General features: G+C 48.0%; 1 protein-coding gene across 1 annotated transcript; it reads left to right on the top strand.

Moving 5' to 3' along the window:
* Positions 1-8462: 8462 nt before the first annotated feature.
* On the top strand, positions 8463-19687 carry LEP (leptin). The gene is made up of 3 exons (XM_030853666.3): positions 8463-8509; positions 17630-17801; positions 19328-19687. Exons 1-3 carry the CDS (start codon positions 8463-8465, stop codon positions 19685-19687), a joined length of 579 nt encoding a protein of 192 aa, XP_030709526.2.
* The last annotated feature ends 30 nt before the right edge of the window (positions 19688-19717 follow it).

The following is a 19717-nucleotide window of genomic DNA, read 5'->3' as shown; positions in this document are numbered from 1 at the left end:
TAAACGTGTGGGATGAGGAGGTGAAAGGTCTGTGAGTTGGGATGCAGTCTATCCTGTCAGTTTAATAAATATTTATGGGTCACTGGGCCGGCAAGACAAATGAAAATATCCCATTGCAAAATGGTATTACTGTATGATTCTATTTATGATAGAAAAAAGTATATATGTACATATCTACAGAGACACAAAGAAGAAAGAATTATGCATAAAAAATATAAAACATTAGTGATCTCAGGATAGTGAATTAGAAGAAATTTAAAGCATCTTCTCTGGATGTTGTCTGCAAGAATGTTCATTACTTACGTAATCAGAATAACCCTGTTTCTTAAAGTGACATCTTCCCAGGCACAGAGCGATGTCTCCCATCTGAGATATGCTCAGGCAGGAGCTGGGTACTGGGTGCTGGGTGCTGGGCAGCCACACTCTTTGGGAGCAGGCCTGGCCCAGGAGGGTCCTCCAGAGCTCCTGGTGCCCCAGGGCTCAGCCATGCAGGGTGCCATGCAGCAACCCCTCTTATGCAACGTGCTGCAGGAAAAATGCGCCTGGCAGCCTGGCCTCAGCCCTGAGCAAACAGATCTCCCCACTCCTTGGCCTCATTACAGGCCATGATGAGACAAGCCAGGACTCAGGCCCGATGATTGCATAAAAGAAGGATGGATGGATTTCTGGTCATTGCGTTCGACTCCACTGAGCAGACATATTTGAACTTCCCCTCCCCAACTGCTCAGCCCATACAAGCGAGGCGCCTTCTTCAGGGAGCTTTCCAGGCTAACCCCACCATGCAGTGTACTCTGAATGCCCCTGCTCTAATTAATAATTAACATTTGTAGAGTGGCTACCAAGTGCTTTACTTATAACAACGCAAATTACCCTGACAACAACCCTATGAGGTGGTACTGCAATGCTCTCACTATGAACAAGGAAATAGAGGCAGAGAGAGAAGGTAACTTACCTAAAGTCATAGGCTTATAAATCACAAGGATTCAAACTCAGACGGTGTGGCCCCAGAGCCAGCCCTCAGACACCATCCATACAGGCTCTCTGGCACACCACTGATGTCACAGTCATGTTTCCAGGGTGATTTTGAGTTCTTCCCAGATTTGTCCTGGAAGACTGAATTCCCCAAGGGTCACTGAGAAGGTGCTGTGTACCCAGCACAGTTAAGATTCTAACTGCAGGAGAAGTGAGGGTAGCCTATAGAGCTAGCTTCCAGCTGCTAGAGGCGTGTCTACAGGTGAGTATGCAATTAGTGCCGTAAAACATCTTTAGGGACAAAATTGGGCTGGTGACTTGGGAAGCCTCAGGATGCATTAGATCTTAGCCTTCTGTGGGATAGAAGGCTTCTTGCTACTTCTCCACAGCATCTTCCCAAATGCCTGTTCAACCCCGGGTACCTGGGTAGGGTCCAGCTCTACACAGGATCATGGCCCGAGTCCTTCCACTCCAGTGGGGAAGAGAGATTAGAGTAGAGAAAGAGCACGCAGCCCAGAGGCTGATCCTATTGGAGTCAGTCTCTTGGCTGTCATCTCCTTCTTCAGAGTTTCCAGGCTGGATTCCAACCCGGGAACTAAGGTACCGATACCAAGACTGGGCAAACCAGCACAAATATATTAACAAGTTATCTCCACATGGTGCAATTAGGGGTGACTTTTTTCACGGCTTTGCTTCTTTGCATTTTCTAACCTTCTACAATGAACATGAGAGTTTGGTCAATTAAATCATTAAAGGGAAGGGAAGTCACTGTTCTCGCTCTGTTCCTCGCAGGGCTCTTTCCCCAGCCGTCTGTAGACAGCTAAGCTCAAAGTGCCCTCTATTCCATGTAACTTCCTCAGAGCCCCTTCTGTCCTTCACACCAGCCAATTCCCATCGCCACCCTCTTCTTTCACACCCTCCACTGCACAGTCATCTACTCAAAACCTTGCCGATTGCACAGTTTCCCAGGCCTGAGGCTGCTGGCCCCCCAAACCCTGATTTGATGAGACGTCATCTTTCCTGTCTTTGAAGATGATGCCTGGAACCACATCTCCACCTGGACTTCAGCCCCAATTAACTACTGGACATCTGCAACCAGATGTTCTAAACAACCACGCTCACAGCACACATCTTAGTCCCACCCTTCTTGTTCCTCAGCTTCATTGCCTCTGCCGGGGGCACCATTGCTAAGCTCGAGGCGGGAAAGTCTATGGAACTATGACCGCTTAGTTTCCTCCCAGAAGAAAATTCAGTTAACAGGGCTGATGTTCTTTTATTCAATAGGTCTCTTGGGTCTTTCCTTTTTCTGTTTCCTCACTCATGCTCCTGGAACCATGGCTGAGGTCCAGGACTAAATCTGACTCATTTTTTCATCTCTAGGATCTAGCATACGGCTCAGCACACAGTATGCTCTCAGTGTATGCTTCCCTGGTTGGACGAATGAACAATGGGTGCAGAAATAACCTTTCATAATCTGTCTCTTTGATTTTAGTTTTTTTCCCTGAAATTCTTCTTATATTTCTCTGCCAGTTGAATCACATGGTGACTTGACCATGTGAATCCCCTCTCATGCTTTTAATGGCTCCCACTCTCTGTCAAGGCCCTTCAAAATCCAGCCCCTCTTTCCCTTTCCTTATAAAGAATTTGTTCTCTCGCTCCCTGAGGCTCTCCTCTGGCTGGGATCCCATGGAAGCCAGTGGACCTCATGGTGGGCTGTCCATCCATCTGCGGCACTGCTGGGCAGCCTGGCTCCCTGGCCCTCCTCTGCTTTGTTAAGCTTCAGTCTTCAGCTCAGTTGTTGGAGGTGTGTGATCGTGAAGTCACTGTTCTATGTAGTCAGAGTTTATTCCAGGGATGTTTATTGAGGGCCAACTATGTGCCAGACACTGCTAAGCGCATTTGCTCAAAGCTTCATTTAACAGCCTCTAGAACCCTTACTACGTATCAGGCCCTGGGCTAGGACTGGGCAGACCCAGTCTTGACTCTCATGGAACTTACATTCTTATGATGGAGACAAAAGTATTAACAAATTAGTAGTTAACTGATTGATTGATTGGTGCTATGTAGAAAGAAACATGGTGTTCTGACAGATGAACAGGGAGGACATCCGTCATTAGGAGAAAGAACTCAAACCATTCATGCATCTAATAGGCATTTATGGAGCCCTTACTATGCATCAGGAGCTCTTCCAAGGGCTGGCAACAGTGAGGTGAATAAGATATGGTCTTTGCCCTCAGGGAGCTCACCCCGGAGAAGTCACATACATATAGAAGAACCATCCAGTCTACCACCCCCCCACACACACACAAATATTTAATTTAGGGGAAAAAATAGACCCATTATTTGACTGAATTATCCTGTTGCTTTTTTCGTCCAGTCTGTAAGCTTGTATAGACCTTCCTCACTGCAGGTTGAAAGGCATATTTCACACAGGAGAAGGTGCTTGGGGTTGGCTAAAATTAGAACAGAGATCTAACCTTTGTCTGCCTTTCTTCTCCTTCAACAGGGCACCACCAGTGGCTCTGCAAAGCACAGAGCTCTGTGAGGCCACCCTCAGACCCCCGGCACACTATGTGAGCCTGCAGCTCGTGGCTGACCTCAGTGCAAAACCACAAGGGCCACAGCGACTGAGAACTGTGACCTCTAATGATGCCACTTGCTGGGCCTATTCCTTGACCACTCTGCATCTCAGGCTCTCATTCGGAACAGGGAAATAAGACCCGCTCTATTTCTTCCTGTGGGTTACTGTCAGTCAAAAGATATCATGGAAGTGCTTTGAAAAAGAAAAAGCAATACTCAAATCCAAAGGGTTAGAATTACCTCTTTTTTTAATTGTTAAGGTTGTCAAGGTTCAAACAAAAAGGATTTTGCTTTGCTTTGTTTTTGGCCGTGCAACGCAGTTTGTGGGATCTTAGTTCCCTGACCATGGATTGAACCCACGGCCTCGGCAGTGAAAGCACGGAGTCCTAACCACCGGACCAACAGGGAATTCCCACAGAAAGTATTTTTAAGTTTTACTATTTAAGAATAAAGTCAAGTGCATCGGAAGTTTGATAATACACCATAGTTGAGTGTAGCAAGCACTGTTCACTGCGTACCCAAGATCCATTTCTCCTCTCCTTCTTCCAAGCTCACAGAACCCCAATTCTTTCAGGAAAGGACAGAGCTTCCATTCATCTACCTTGATCTACCACAGCCCCAGAGGGGAGACTTATGATCAGTCTAAATCAGTCATGGCAATCACATTCCATTTGGCCAGTGATTAGTCTAAGGATGAACCTACATCCCATTTCTGGTCAATGAGAAACAAGGGCAAATGTGACTTCTCTTCCCCAACTTGAAACAGAATTTCAAGAGGAGAAAACATTTTGCTTCTGCCCTGCCCTTCCTACTGGGCACTCATGTGACGACATGATGCCTGAAGGAGTAGCATCCATCTTGCAACCGTGAAGGAATAAGCACAAGGACACAATGAAGAACAGAAGGTCAGAAGGAGCAGAATTCTTTTTTTCTTTCTTAACATCTTTATTGGAGCGTAATTGCTTTACAGTCATGTGTTAGTTTCTGCTTTATAACAAAGTGAATCAGCTATACATGTACATATATCCCCATATCTCCTCCCTCTTGCGTCTCCCTCCCACCCTCCCTATCCCATCCCTCTAGGTGGTCACAAAGCACCGAGCTGATCTCCCTGTGCCATGTGGCTGCTTCCCACTAGCTAGTTATTTTACGTTTGGAAGTGTATATGCGTCCATGCCACTCTCTCACTTTGTCCCAGCTTACCCTTCCCCCTCCCCGTGTCCTCAAGTCCATTCTCTAGTAGGTCTGTGTCTTTATTCCTGTCCTGCCCCTAGGTTCTTCAGAACCTTTTTTTTTTTTTTTTTTTAGATTCCATATATATGTGTTACCATACGGTATTTGTTTTTCTCTTTCAGACTTACTTCACTCTGTATGACAGACTTTAGGTCCATCCACCTCACTATAAATAACTCAATTTCGTTTCTGTTTATGGCTGAGTAATACTCCATTGTAGATATGTGTCACATCTTCTTTATCCATTCATCTGTTGATGGACACTTAGGTTGCTTCTATGTCCTGGCTATTGTAAATAGAGCTGCAATGAACATTGTGGTACATGACTCTCTTTGAATTATGGTTTTCTCAGGATATATGCTCAGTAGTGGGATTGCTGGGTCAGATGGTAGTTCTATTTTTAGTTTTTTAAGGAACCTCCATACTGTTCTGCATAGTGGCTGTATCAATTTACATTCCCACCAACAGTGTATGAGGGTTCCCTTTTCTTCACACCCTCTCCAGCATTTATTGTTTGAGAATTTTTTGATGATGGCCATTCTGACTGGTGTGAGAAGATATCTCATTGTAGTTTTGATTTGCATTTCTCTAATGATTAATGATGTCGAGCATCCTTTCATGTGTTTGTTGGCAGTCTGTATATCTTCTTGGGAGAAATGTCTATTTAGGTCTTCTGCCCAGTTTTGGATTGGGTTGTTTGTTTTTTTGACGTTGAGCTGCATGAGCTGCTTATAAATTTTGGAGATTAATCTTTTGTCAGTTGCTTCATTTGCAAATATTTTCTCCCATTCTGAGGGCTGTCTTTCCATCTTGTTTATGGTTTCCTTTGCTGTGCAAAAGCTTTGAAGTTTCATTAGGTCCCATTTGTTTATTTTTGTTTTTATTTCCATTTCTCTAGGAGCTGGGTCAAAAAGGATCTTGCTGTGATTTATGTCATAGAGTGTTCTGCCTATGTTTTCCTCTAAGAGTCTGATAGTGTCTGGCCTTACATTTAGGTCTTTAATCCATTTTGAGTTTATTTTTGTGTATGGTGTTAGGGAGTATTCTAATTTCATTCCTTTACATGTACCTGTCCAGTTTTCCCAGCACCACTTATTGAAGAGGCTGTCCTTTCTCCACTGTACATTCCTGTCTCCTTTATCAGAGATAAGGTGACCATATGTGCGTGGGTTTATCTCTGGGCTTTCTGTCCAGGAGCAGGCTTCTTGATGATGTCACCGAGCTACGGCACCTGCCTTCCTCCAGGCTTCTGGTTAAAGGAGACAATGAAATGACGTTAATGCCTAAGTCACTGTTACTTGCAGCCAATTGCATATGTAAATCAGTGCAATCTCTAAGGAATGTAACTTGACAATATATTTCTGTTTTGAACGTATGTGCCCTTTGATTCAACAATTCTGTTTATCAAGAAATTCTCCCACTGCTATACGCACACTGTGCTCAAATAAGTACATTTGAGTGAATGAATTACATTATGTATGTAACAATACAGTTAAATTGATTATGGTACACCTGTAAAATGAAACATACGCTGACTTTTAAAGGATTTGGAACACCTGTGTGTTGGTAAGAAATCGTGTTTTAGATATATTAAGTGAAGGAAGTGAGATTAATAATGGTTGAAGTTGGTTGATGGTACACGGAGATTTGTAATGCCATTTTTCCTTGCAAATGTATTGTGGAGATTTGAAATTTTCCAAAATAAAAAAATGTAAAGGCAAAGGGCAAGAACATTAGTGTGAATAATATGACATTTTTGCATGTTTTTTTTAAGGTAATAGATGTACGAAGGACAGAAAAAGAATATCCAGGGAAGGACACGCCGTAAACTGGGAATGACAGTTACTTCTAGGGAGAAAAGGAAGACTTGGGGGAGACTGAGTTTTCATGTCTCTTTGTCCCTTTTGATTTTTTTTTAAAAAAATAATATTTTATTTTACAGTATTTTATTTTAAAATAAAATAATTATTAATCAACCAAATGCAAAATATAAGTAGGGATAGATAGCTAGGCAGACAAGCAGTCCATAGCCTCTCACTGTGGTCTCAAGTGCTGCCTGATGTTCAAGCAATAACTCTGGTCCCAATCTGAACTGTGACCCTAAGAAAAGGTGATGCTGGGACAACTAACCTGAGGCTGCTAAGGCCCTGCCTATAAGCTACGTCTCTACTTAGAACCAAGTTACAAAGATGTTGGGGACAAGAAAAACTTGATTGTAGTGGGTGCTACAGTCTATATATGAAAAACAATATAAAACACCATTTCCGTGGGATGTGAAAGATTTTCTTCAAAATGTAATTCCATTGTAGACACTTTTTTAAAAGCAGAAAAGCACAAAGAAGAGCTTATAAATTCCTGATCCCGTTCCCAGTAGTGACAACATATATTTTGGTGTGCAAGTGCGTGTGTTGGCATGTGTGTGATCAGAAAACACATACCATTGTATAATCTGATTCTTTCCATCTCACAAAATAGAATTATTTTTTCCTACATCATTAAATATTAGTTTTACAACAGAATTTTTAATGTGTGCATATTACTGTCATGTGGCTTTTCAATAATCTTACCAATTTCCTATGTTGGACATTTAGTTTGTTTCCCACATTTTGGTAGCAGTATAATTAGAATTCATGGTCAGTGCTAACAATCTGTGACTTCCACAGATATATAGCTCAATTTCCTTCCTCCCTCCCTCCCTCCCTTCCTTCCTTCCTTCCTTCCTTCCAAAAATATTAAGAGCAAAACAACCAGGCTCAAACAAAGCAATCATAAAAGACATTTTTTAGGTATTGGGGGAAATTGAAACGCAGACTAGCTCATGATGTGAAAGAATTACTCTTGTGTGATAATGATCTTGTGATTAAAAGTAGAAATGCTTCCTTATTTTTCAGAGATATATACTGAAGTATTTAAGGGTGAAACGTCATGATGTTTGTAATTTGCTTTAAAATATTTTAGCCAAAAAGATTAATGAAGCAAATATCGAAAAATAATATTTGTTAGACCTAAGTTTGCGATTTTCATTTAAAAATATATCTTAGAAATTAAATACTTTGTGCAATGCACTAGGCTATCAACCGGGGGTATAGCGGTGAACAAAGGAGACCCTTGCAGTCCCGGCGGAGCACAGGAGACTTCGGGGAGCATGCTCCCGTTAGGAAGTCTCCAATGCAGCATGAGTGCTGCCTCCAGACCGTGTGAGCCTGGCTTTCCTTATTCCCTCCACACCATCATCACTGCAGGTGTGTTTTCCCAGGCCTGGCGCACGGCGGGCCGCTCTCGCTAACCCGAGGCTTCCCAGGCGCCCAGGGCCCTCGGGTGCCGCCGCCCAGCGGAGCTGGCTGCTGGGCCGCGCCGTCCGCGCACCACCGACCAGCAAGGGCGCCGTCCGAGCCCACAGCCGGCTCAGAAGAACCCCTCACCGCCGCCCTGTCCCTGGCGCCCGCGCCCCTAGGCCCGCAAGGCCGACGCTGGCGCCACCTCGAGGATTTCTCCTGCCAGCCGCCCCCAACTTTTCAGGCGGTACCCGAGGGTGCACGCGGGGCTCCTGGCGCAGCGGAGTCCCTCCCTCGAGACCCTGCGCCCGACAGGGCGGGAGCTGGCGCTCGGGGTGCGGCGGAGCCTGCCGGGCAGTTGCGCAAGTTGCGCTCGGGCGTCTATAAGAGGGGCGGGCAGGCATGGAGCCTCAGAGGAATCGAGGAATCGCGGCGCCAGCAGCTGCGAGGTAAGAGCCGGCGCTCTCCTTTCTCTTTCTCCGCTGGTCTTTCTTGACAGGTCACCCCATCCTGGGGAAACTGAGGCGGGCGAAGGGCAGAGCGGACGGATTGGTTCTGGATTGTGGTAACTTTGCACAAGAGTTCTGACCGGAGGGGAGGCGGCTGGGAGCCGGGAGCGTTGGACTTGGGGCTGGGCTGCACCTATGCCCTCGGGGCGGGAATCTGAGCTCACGGAGCCAGCCAGGGCCCCAGGAGACTGCCAGAGCCGCCAGCCCTGTCGCTGAGATGCTTTGCAAATGGCCTTGAGCACACCCGCAAAGGTCAGGGTACCCCGCCGCCATGTGCAGGGGACGTGCGTTGAGTTTCTGAGGAGTGCGAGTTAGGAGGGTTTTGAGTTTCCGAGGAGAAGCCTTGCTCTGCAGGTGAGATTTCAGGCATCATTTTCCAGCAGGGTTTCTGCCTTTTGAATGCGAGGGGCTGTATGAAGCCCAGGACCTAGGAAGGGACGAGGTAGTAGAGGTGGGCAGAAAAACTGTCAGGGAGAACCCAAATCTCCCAAAGAAATTATGCTGGATCTCACCATATCTGGCCTCAAAGCTGTGCGAATTGCCTTCTACATTATGGATAAAATAGGGTTTCTCTGGGGCAACAGAACAGCAGGTCATGGGAAAGGCCTGTTACACTTTTCTCACGGTTACCATCTCTCTAGCCAACACTGATAAAGACACACTATTGGCAGGTGAGACCTACCAGCCTCGCTTATAGCCCGCCTTCCCTCCTGGCTGCTTCAGATTTCATTGTGGATGGGTTTGCCTGTACACTCCAGTTTCTCTAGCTTAAAGGTGTGGCACTTGGGAAAAGTGAATTCTTAAACACAGTTCAATCGAGTGACATGGTGGCCTGGTTGTCATTTGAGGGTTTTTTGGTTTGTTTGTTTGTGTTTTCTGGGGGCTGCATTGTGCAGCGTGTGGGATCTTAGTTCCCCAATCAGGGATGGAACCCGAGCCCCTTGCAGTGGAAGCATGGAGTCTTAACCTCTGGACTGCCAGGGAAGTCCCCTGGTGGTCATTTGAGACTAGCAGCTTTGGAGGGGATGAGAAGGTAGTCTGCAGGGGAGGCGGGGCAGAGGGCAGGGACTTGAAGACACCACCCCAGGAGCACGAGCTGGATGACTCCCCGCACTGACCTCTGTCCGCTCTCTGGTGTTTGCTCTGTAGAGCTCTGAGGCGGGCAGTGGTCAGCTGACACTGGTGGGACAGAGGGTATCCAGTCTCTTTCCCACCAGGACGGTGAACAGAATCATAGTCACTCCCACACTAACGCCCTCCTGAGCGGGAAGGCCTTGCTGATCCGTTCTCTCGTGTAGGCAGGGGGAAAAGGCAAGAGAAAAACAGTGGGTGTGATTCGGTTCTTTCCTTTTCAAGCAGTTGAGGACATTGGGCTGAGGGGAACGTTTCCATGTTGGCCAAAGGAGTGTCCTTGTCTTATTTTGCACATCTTATGCCCAAAATAACTCTTCTTGGTATTTGGGGGAAATATTTTCCTCCCCCCTCCATTCCAGGAAATGGCTCCAATCGCCAAGGACAGAGCCAGGGAGATTGCAGTGAATTCCGCCTGTCAGCCCCAGGCGGATGCCTCTTGTGTCTGAGTGGTTCATGCAGGGTACGGAGGTGGCCGCTTGGGAGAGCTCTCTTCACAGAACCTGGGTCATTGTCCCCGCTCTAGCCTCGATACCACCTAGGGGAACGTGGGGGTCAGTGGGGGGCAGAGAGAGAGAAGGCCTCCAGGGAGGTGGTGTCCTTGTGGTATGTGCATCCTTCAACCACATGCATGTAATTTAAAGGAAAACCGAGCCAAATTCTCCTGCAATCCGTCAGTCAGTAGGCCCTGTTCCCACCAGCAGTAGGAGTCCAGTGGCGACAGCTCCCTTGTAGCCTGCCAGCGAGAGCCTTGAAATTCTTCTTTGTCCACACAGCTGTCTCAGAGAAGTAGAAAGAGAGGCGGTTTCTGCTTAAAAACAACCCACCTGATGACTGGGCCCACAGAGGCCTTTGCACTACTCCATGTGTGACGACAAACGTGCCTTGCTTCTCAGCAGAGTGCATTTTACAGTCTTTCCTGTTCAATTTGTCAGCTCTCTGGAGCGATCGGTGTCAATGCCGATATCTCATCCATCCCCTGGAAGAGTTCATCCCCATCTGGGCACGTATTGAGTTTGTACTCTGGGGTGCTCCAGGCTGGGGGTGCCAGGGAAGAGGGGGGAAACCACAGGGAAGACTAGCCGGGCAGAGCAGAGACCTCTGAGAAGGGCAGGAGGCTCAGAGCACAGCAGGAAGAGCCAAGCTGATGAATGGGACCAAGGCAGGGAGCATCTGAGACAATAGTTAAGATGGAGCAGGACTCAGGAAGCTGAAGGGGATAGGGGCCTATGTGGTGCTAGAGGACATCTATGGGATGCAGGAAGCCGACCAAAGTCCCCATGAAAAGGAGACCAGGATGCTGAAGCATTTTCCGTCTTCATTAAGAAAGTTTCTTAGGAATTCCTGCTGGGCAAAAGTGAATTCTAGATCGTGACTTTAAAATGGGAGCAGGTAAACCATTGTAGGGGTAGGTTAACCCTGTTAGACAATGAAGATCAGGGATGGGAAATATTTCATTCATTCATTCAACAAAAGTTTAATGAGCACCTGCTCTGTGCCAGGCCCTTGGGAGATGCTGAACAAGTGGCATATCCACCACTCCTGCACCCGGCAGACATCACTAATTGATCACGGCACCTTCTCCCTCTGAGACTGGATGGAGCTTCAGATTCATCTCCACTCAGCACTCCAAGGAACCGCTAAAAATTGATCAGAGTTGACACGGGAATTGAAACCTATTTGTTATCCCTGATGAGATCAAATCTAAGGGTAGTTTCTGACGAACGGGAAGAATATAACCCCTCGCACCCACATTCTGGCTACCAGTTAAGTATGTTAACGTGATTTCTCAACCAGCCTTCCGGTTGCAAATAAGAGAAAACCACTCATGTTAGCTCAGTGTTTTCAACTGTATATTGCAGCCAACATTTAAAAAACAGAACGGAGACTCTCAAGAGTGCATCCCCCATAGTAAAGGTGAATTTTATTTCCTGACACTTGTTTCTCTTACATGTGTGTATCTATATGTCTCCTGGATGAAAAAATATATTCAGAAAGTTGAAAGCTACTCAAGTGAGTAGTATGTGTGGAAGAGTATCTCACACTGGAGGCTAAGGACAGGGAGAGCCTAGAACCAACAAGGTCAGGAACCAGGAAGAATGTCAAGAAAGAGTCCAGGCATTGACCGTAATCCACCTCTCAGCAGCTGGATGGACCCTGGTCTCTCTTAGCTATTCCATGCATGTGATACCAACCATGGCTACCCTCGATCTTCTGAGTCCTCATCAGAGGCAAACTGGACTCCTCGGAGCACTACTTTAAATTACCAGGAGATACGCTAATTGACCCAATCAGGAGCTGGAGGAGGAAGGGACACGGAAAGGGAAGAGAAGAATATTCTGGTTCTCTTGCCCACTACTGCTCATGCAAACATGGCCTCCAGGATTCGTGTCTGTGTGTGTGTGTGTGTGTGTGTGTGTGTGTGTCCTGAGCAGGGCAGATTCCCCGAAAGGTCCCGGCTACATATAGAATCAAGGCCGGGACATTCTAGCTCTCCAGCCTCACATACTCTACCCTTCTACCATATTGAATTCTCCCAAACCCACCATGGTTTCCCCCAGCTCCACACTGTCCCCTTGGCCTGGAAGGCCCTGCTTGCTCTCTTCCCCCTGGGGAACTCCTGTCCTTCAGGTCTCAGTGCAAAGCTCTCCTCGCCTCCCCAGAGTCACCCCCTTTCCCCACGATCCCCCAGTTCCACGTTCCTTCTCTTGTAACCTTCACCACGTTGTGTTAAAATGAGTCGTTTAAGCTTCTATCTGTTCCACTGGATTCTGAGTAACTCGAAGGATCAGGATCCAGCCTTCTCTGTCTGTTCATCCTTTGTCCTTTCCCCATCCTCAAGTCCCTTCCAACTTGGAGTTAGGGAGAAAGGAAGGAAGGAAGGCTGAGAGGGAAGAATGCGAGGGAGCCCACAGGAAGGATTTCTACAGGGAGAGAGAGGGTGTTGACTGTCCAAAGTTTTTTCCGTAAAATTAACAGTAAATACCACATCACCTGAATTTAATTCACAGTAGTATACCAAAGACTACTGGAGAGAGAGGTATAAAAACCTGATGGCTGGAGAAAAGAAGGAAGAGAGAAGGTTGTGCCCTTACTAACCTCTGATACTTTCTACCGGGAGAAGGCAGAGGAGTTTGGATAGCTCAAAGCTGGCAGCCTCCACCAGCAAAGGCCTCTGTGACCCAGAGCTCTCCCCATCTCCCCTCTGACTGCTGGAATCCAAAGGCTGTGGGCAGGCCTGCCCTGGGGCCAGCCAACCTTCTAGCCTGAATCTAGAGAAGCGCCCCCCCACCTTGACATAGAGGCCCCCACTTCGTCTGCTGCATCCCCCAGGACAAGAGGGGAGGGGAGGGAGCTCACGTCTGGAGGCGGCCAGCTTCCTGGGGAAGGCGGAGGCAAGCTGCTCTGTGGAGAAGTGGGTGGGTGGCCTTTCCCAATTTTCATCTCCGTCCTTTTTGTCACCTGTGCTGAAAGCATTAGCCTGGGAGTGATCAGAGCTCCTCGCTTCCACAGAAACAGCTTGGCCTCCATGCACAGCCAAGGTGGTACAGCCCCACCCCTCCCTGTCCCCCCATCACACCTCCTGTGCCAGCTGAGAGCCACCATCTTCTGAGACCTCTGCTGGGGGTGCCCCTCTCCTCCACCTTCACAAACCCATTCCCCCCCATTCTCAGGGCCCTTATTAAATGCCACCTCCCCCAAGATGTTTCCTTGACTCCCTAGCTGGAAATAATGCTGACAACAGCTAACATGTATTGGGATTGGCCACGTGCCAGGCACAGAGCAAGCATTCTACATACATTATCTCGTTTCAGCCACAGATGGGACTTATGACTTGTTTCATCCCCATTTTACAGCTAAGAAAACTGAGTCTGCAAGAGGTTAGCAAATTTTCCCAAAGTCCTATGCTCCAACTGAAACATAGCTCGGCTTTAGAGCTCATAAGTTTACACACGACTTCCTCCCCTGAGTTATCCAAGGCATTTTATCTCTTTACAATTCCTTGCATTGTAGTTAATTAGGTAAATTCTTAAACCAGTTGTTTAAGAGCACAGTTTTGCTCTTTACTTTTATTTTTAACAAATAATATATGTAAGTAGTTAACAACGCCGAATACTGTGGTGTACTACCTGGGCTTCCTGGGAGAACCACCAGTCTTCAGCCCCGACTGTCCCCACTCCTGATCCCACTTTTCTGCAATTGCATGTCTCTTTATCTCTGTCCCTGGCCCCCAGTGGGTGATCAATACATGTTAGCTGTCAACCATCAAACAGATATTGAGTAACTAGTATGTGTCAGGTGCTGTGCTCCGTGAAGCTGTAGTTGCTGTCTTGGATAATCCCTCCCCTACCCAATCCCCAAACCCTGCTCTTACCTGCCCTCCAAACCCAAAATCTCGGGCCACCGCCAGGCCCCACCCAGGTACTGACATTCAGGTGAACCAAGAAAAACTTGACGTCTGCCCGTGTCTGGGTGTATAAATTAATTAGCATTAAGTTTGGCTGCACTTAGCAGAGACCCCAAATAACAGTGTCTTAACCAAGACAGAGGTTATGTCTCTCACACACTCAGTACAAGTTCAGAGGTAGGTGGCCCATGCATGTCATCTCGCCTGCAGCAGGTCCTCAGGGACCTGGCCCCCTCCAGCTCCCTACTCCAGTGTTCATACGGTAAGGCCCTCGTCCTCATGACCCAAGAAGCACCAGAATGCCAGCTGCCACAACCACAGTTCAGGCACCAGGATGGAGGAAGGGATGGAAAAGGGAGGGGCAGAAGCACACAGCACAAGAGCTGCCACATCGCATTCTGCTTGTATTCAGCTGGCCAGAATTTAGTCGCATCGCCACACCAGCTGGGAAATATCGTATTTATTCTGAATGGCCACACCTCTATCTAACCCTGGATGTGCTACTAATTGCGAAGAGCCAATAGGTGCTGGAGACAATCACCAGCCTTTACTAAAGGGTTAATGTGTTGATATGTGTGTGTGTGCATATGATGCGTGAGCATGTGTGTTTCATGTTGTGTGTGCCTGTTGGCCAGGGTCTCCCCATCACTTTGATCTCAGACGGGCCTGTTACGAGTTCTCTCTGCAGCCCCCCCCAGGGAGCTCCCCTAACCCTGGCCTCTCCTCTTAGGCAGACTTACTCAGCAGCAGTTCCTCAATTCCACGTTTCAAGGAACTATGATTTATTTTCAGCGCCCACTGAAGCATGTTATCCGTGGTGATAGAGGGGGCTAGTAAAACTGTTTATCCACTCAGGTATTAAAGGGTGGCCATTATGTGAGAGTGACTATGACCAGAGTTAATCTGGTAATAAATTCTCTTGGGAAGGAGGGTGTCATTAACACACGAATCCTAGAAAAGTTTACCACTCTATCTTGTGCTGCAGGGGGAGGACCCAGAAATACCAGGCACCCTCTTGAGGTGGCCCAGGCGAGGCGATGGGCCTAATGCTAGATTCAGGGTTGGCTACAGGTAGTGCTGCCAGAGCATTCCAAGCGCTGCTGAGTAACTACACAATTCAAAAAAAGCTGATATTTACTCCCCCTGCCCCCAACCCTCACCCTTACACACACACACACACACACACACACACACACACAATGGGCAGGGGCTTTACAGGTTCATTTCAATTAACCTTTGAGCCAGGTGGTGTGATTCCCCATTCCATTTTACTGATGGGAACCGATGCTTTAGGGAATTAAATATCTTGCCCAGATACACACAGCTAATAAGGGCAGAGCCCACTGATGAAGCTTTGGGGCCTAACCACTGTGCTTCCACCTTTGCTAGGGTTTCATGGAATCACACTGAGGGGTTAGCACTATTTAACTCCATTCCTCAAACATTTGGTGGGCATGTTTACTCAGGGAATAAGGAGTTAATAGAAGCAGTATTAACTTTTTAGGAGAGAGAACAAGCACAAAAACATTTGACATGCCCCCTCCCGAATTACTTAGTATTTTTCATACATGAAGTTGCTACAGGGGTACAATCTCATAGCTTCATCCTAGAATAGAGCAGGGTATTTTTTCCCGAATGCCATGGTCTCAGGAGCTGCCCTTGGTTGGTCATTGGAGTGCCTTGTAATTTGGGCTTTCCCTTAAAGCTTGGAGAAACTGGTGGGGTAGGGTAGAAAGCGCCCAGCCTCTCTGGGTGAAGCAGCTTTGGCTGTGAATCCTGGCTTTGCCGCTTACTTGTTTGACTTTGGACAAGTTAGCGCGTCTTCTTGAGTCTCATTTTTCCCCTTCGGTAAAATTCAGATTAAAAAAAACAGGACTTCTCTGGTGGCACAGTGGTTGAGAATCTGCTCTGCCAATGCAGGGGACACGGGTTCGATCCCGGCTCCGGGAAGATTCCACATGCCGCAGGGCAACTAAGCCTGTGCACCACAACTACTGAAGGCCGCGCACCTAGAGCCCATGCTCCACAACAAAAGAAAGCCCGCGCACAGCAACGAAGACTCAACGCAGCCATAAAACAAATTAATTAATTTTTAAAAATACCTTTGATCAAGCATTATAATATAGAAACAGATTTTTTTTTTTTTTTTGCTGCACTGTGCAGCCTGCAGGATCTTTGTTCCCCAACCAGGGATTGAACCTGGGCCACCACAGTGAAAGCACCGAGTCCTAACCACTGGACCACCAGGGAATTCCCAAGACTGCTTATTTCTATTATATTGCCAGAATATGAATCATACTAAATTGCCACCTATGGACAGAAAATGTGTTACCTGTTCTTATCAAGACCCAGATGAGGCAGAACACAAAAAGCAGAGATGAACTTTTTTGCCATCTCCAGGACCTTCGTGCTAACATTTACTTACTCTTGATCATTATTTCAGGCTCATCCACACATACTTAGCATGGATCATTGGCCACAGACTCATACCTTTAACCTGATTACCTTTTGCCTCATGTATCTCATTAAAACTTTGCTGCTTAATCAAGGATCTGCATGCATATTATTAATGTTAGAATCCATGGTTCCATGACTTTGAAAGTTTCAGACATTCTGGGTGAACGTGTTATATACTTTCTCCTGCCTTCATGCCTTTGCACCGGCTGTTTTCTTGGCCACTTATGCAACCAGTTTATACTCTTCCTGCTCCCTCCTTGGCCTTCAATACCCAGCTCAGGTGACACCTATTCCAGGGAGCCCCCTTTGTATTCCCACAAAATCTTGTCCTTCTTGCAGAGCTCTTTCTTCCTGCATTGGGATGGCGTGTTTACCTGTTTATCTCTCCTATTCAACTGTAAGCACTTTGAGAGTAGAGAACATCCGTTGTCCACTGCGGCATCCTTGGTGCCCAGCACTGCATCTGACGTATTACCAGACCTTCCATAAGTGCCGGTTGGATTCAGGCTCCCAGTGGGAGAGAAAGGAAGTAATAAAGCCAGTGATAAATGCCATCATGGAAATATGGCATGAGAGAGTTAATGGAGAGGACAGTAACACGATCTCTAATAACAGGGTAGTAATGGACCTCACAACACCTTTAAAGCTCTTTCACACACGTTATCTAATTTGATCCTCATAAAAGCCTGGCGATAGGTATATTGCAGGGGACGCAGGCAGGAGTTTTTAGCGGTTATAGGATATGCCTGAAGTCATGAAGCTAGTAAATGGCTGGATTCAAACCATACCTTAAAAACCCGTCCGTTTACTCATGCCCTGTCTTCCTGCTCTGCGGTCTACAGCACACCTCACCGTGGTTTCCTTGATGCGGCCATGCCTTTCCCCAAGGGAATGCATTTCATTACTGTATTTCTAGACAATGAATTGTCTTTGAGGAAATGATAACCGCAAGCAGAAAGCAAATCTCGTTTTTATCCGCATCTGAGAATGTGGTTGGTAACGTGACCTGTGGGTGTTCTCTGAGATCCCAGCGACATGCCACGTGTGGTTCCTTCTGTTTTCAGGCCCCAGAAGCACATCCCGGGAAGAAAAATGCGTTGTGGACCCCTGTGCCGATTCCTGTGGCTTTGGCCCTATCTGTCCTACATTGAAGCCGTGCCCATCCGAAAAGTCCAGGATGACACCAAAACCCTCATCAAGACGATTGTCACCAGGATCAATGACATATCACACACGGTAGGGAGGGCCTGGGAGACGAGGTAGAACCGTGGCTGGCCCGTGGGGAAACCGGACCTCAGAGGTTGGCTGAGGCCGTGCAGCCTCGCGCAAGGGGCCTGGCGGCCTGGATGCCTCCCTACCGCATGGACAGCTGCCTCTGCTCTCCTGATCTCCCCTTGCCTCCCACCTCCTCACTCCCCTTCCTCCCAGACTGGAATCCTAGTGCCCAGGACCAGAGCATAACGGTCCGGTGTCCCCTTGGCAGGTGACCAGAGCCCCAGCAGCGCCCCCTCTGGGCCTCCAACACATCTCTAGACCGTTCTAATCATTAGGCATTCTTCCTGGCTGGTAGCTGAACGCTGACCCTGCGAAGCGTCTCCTCATTGCTGCTGGTCCTGCCTATCAAGCCCTCTTTCACATACAACCCTCTACGTATTTGCAAACAGCTCTCAATGTCCCCTGGGTCTTTTCTCTGGGGTCCACAAGCCTATACCTTCAGCCACTTCCCAGATGAGGTCGGCGTTTAGAATTAGGAAGGCTACGTGTGAATCCTCGCCCTTCTGTTCTCTAACCGTAAAATCTTAAGCTAGTTAAGCTCCTCAATGTCTTTAAACCCTGGTTTCCTCATCTATATAATAGGACTACCTTAATAGTCTTCACAAGGTCGTTTCAAGATTAAATTAGATAAAGCTAGTGACCCCCCACACACACACACCCCTCCTGCAGAACCAGAACAGAGCATGCCCTCTTCAAAGGTTTTCAGACGTGGCTTTTGCTATCCCTCTGCCTTAAAAGCCAACCTGTCCACCTGCATGGAGCAATCCAGAGACTTCCACATCTCCTGGCCTCTCTGGATTTCTAACAGTAGCCTTGGGCAGCCAGGGAGCCGTTAGGTGGCCAGAAGCAGGGACAGCTCAGAACTAGATAGCGTCTTGAGCATTTCATAGGGAAAAACGCTTAAGTCTCCTTGCTTTCAAAATAGTCATTCAACAAGCTGCACATGATAGACCCCGAGTGTCCCAACAGGTGTGGTGCAGGCAGTGAGCGCTGCGGGCAGCGGGGGAGGGGGAGAGCCCCTCCTGGTGACCAGAGTTATTGGAGTGGAGGAGTGAGACGGGGCCTTGATCCCTAAGGGGGTGAGACTTCGTGGAGAACCTGTCTGGGAGGAAGGCATCCACTGTGGGTGGAAGGGTTGGGGAGGGGCATGTATGGAGGACCTCAATGCCTGGGGAAGAGACTTAAGTCAGTAAGTAAGAAATAGGGAGTCATGGCTGGTTCTATAGCAGAGGCATCTGGAAGAGGAAACGGCCTGCTAAAGCTGGTCTGGAAGTGGAGGGCAGGGTGGTTTGGGAAGGGCAGGAAGACAGAAGCCCGGGAGACCAGCTTGGAGGCTTGGCAGCCACGTGGGCACAAGAAATAAGGGCCTAGGCAGGATGGTGCGGAAGGGGGAAAGGAGACACCTCCACGCTTGCGGGAAGGGCCAGGGGCTTTGCGGAGCTGACTTCTCTCCCCTGAGCTCTTGCTCTCCCCTTCCTCCTGCATAGCAGTCCGTCTCCTCCAAACAGAGGGTCACTGGTTTGGACTTCATCCCTGGGCTCACCCCTGTCCTGAGTTTGTCCAAGATGGACCAGACATTGGCGATCTACCAACAGATCCTCACCAGTCTGCCTTCCAGAAATGTGATCCAAATATCTAATGACCTGGAGAACCTCCGGGACCTTCTCCACCTGCTGGCCTCCTCCAAGAGCTGCCCCTTGCCCCAGGCCAGAGCCCTGGAGACCTTGGAGAGCCTGGGCGGCGTCCTGGAAGCCTCCCTCTACTCCACGGAGGTGGTGGCCCTGAGCAGGCTGCAGGGGTCTCTGCAGGACATGCTGCGGCAGCTGGACCTCAGCCCTGGGTGCTGAAGCCTTGAAAGCCTCTCTTCCCAAAGCTGA

The sequence above is a fragment of the Globicephala melas genome, chromosome 9 (assembly GCF_963455315.2).
Source record: "Globicephala melas chromosome 9, mGloMel1.2, whole genome shotgun sequence".
NCBI classification, from domain to species: Eukaryota; Metazoa; Chordata; class Mammalia; order Artiodactyla; family Delphinidae; genus Globicephala; species Globicephala melas.
This window is presented reverse-complemented; position numbering and strand designations above follow the sequence as displayed.

Excerpts from the sequence above, each read along its gene's own strand:
- LEP (XM_030853666.3), top strand. The coding sequence starts at position 8,463 with ATGGAGCCTCAGAGGAATCGAGGAATCGCGGCGCCAGCAGCTGCGAG. Across the intron at positions 8,510-17,629 it reads GCGGCGCCAGCAGCTGCGAG|GCCCCAGAAGCACATCCCGG; the intron begins GTAAGAGCCGGC and ends TTCTGTTTTCAG. Across the intron at positions 17,802-19,327 it reads TCAATGACATATCACACACG|CAGTCCGTCTCCTCCAAACA; the intron begins GTAGGGAGGGCC and ends CCTCCTGCATAG.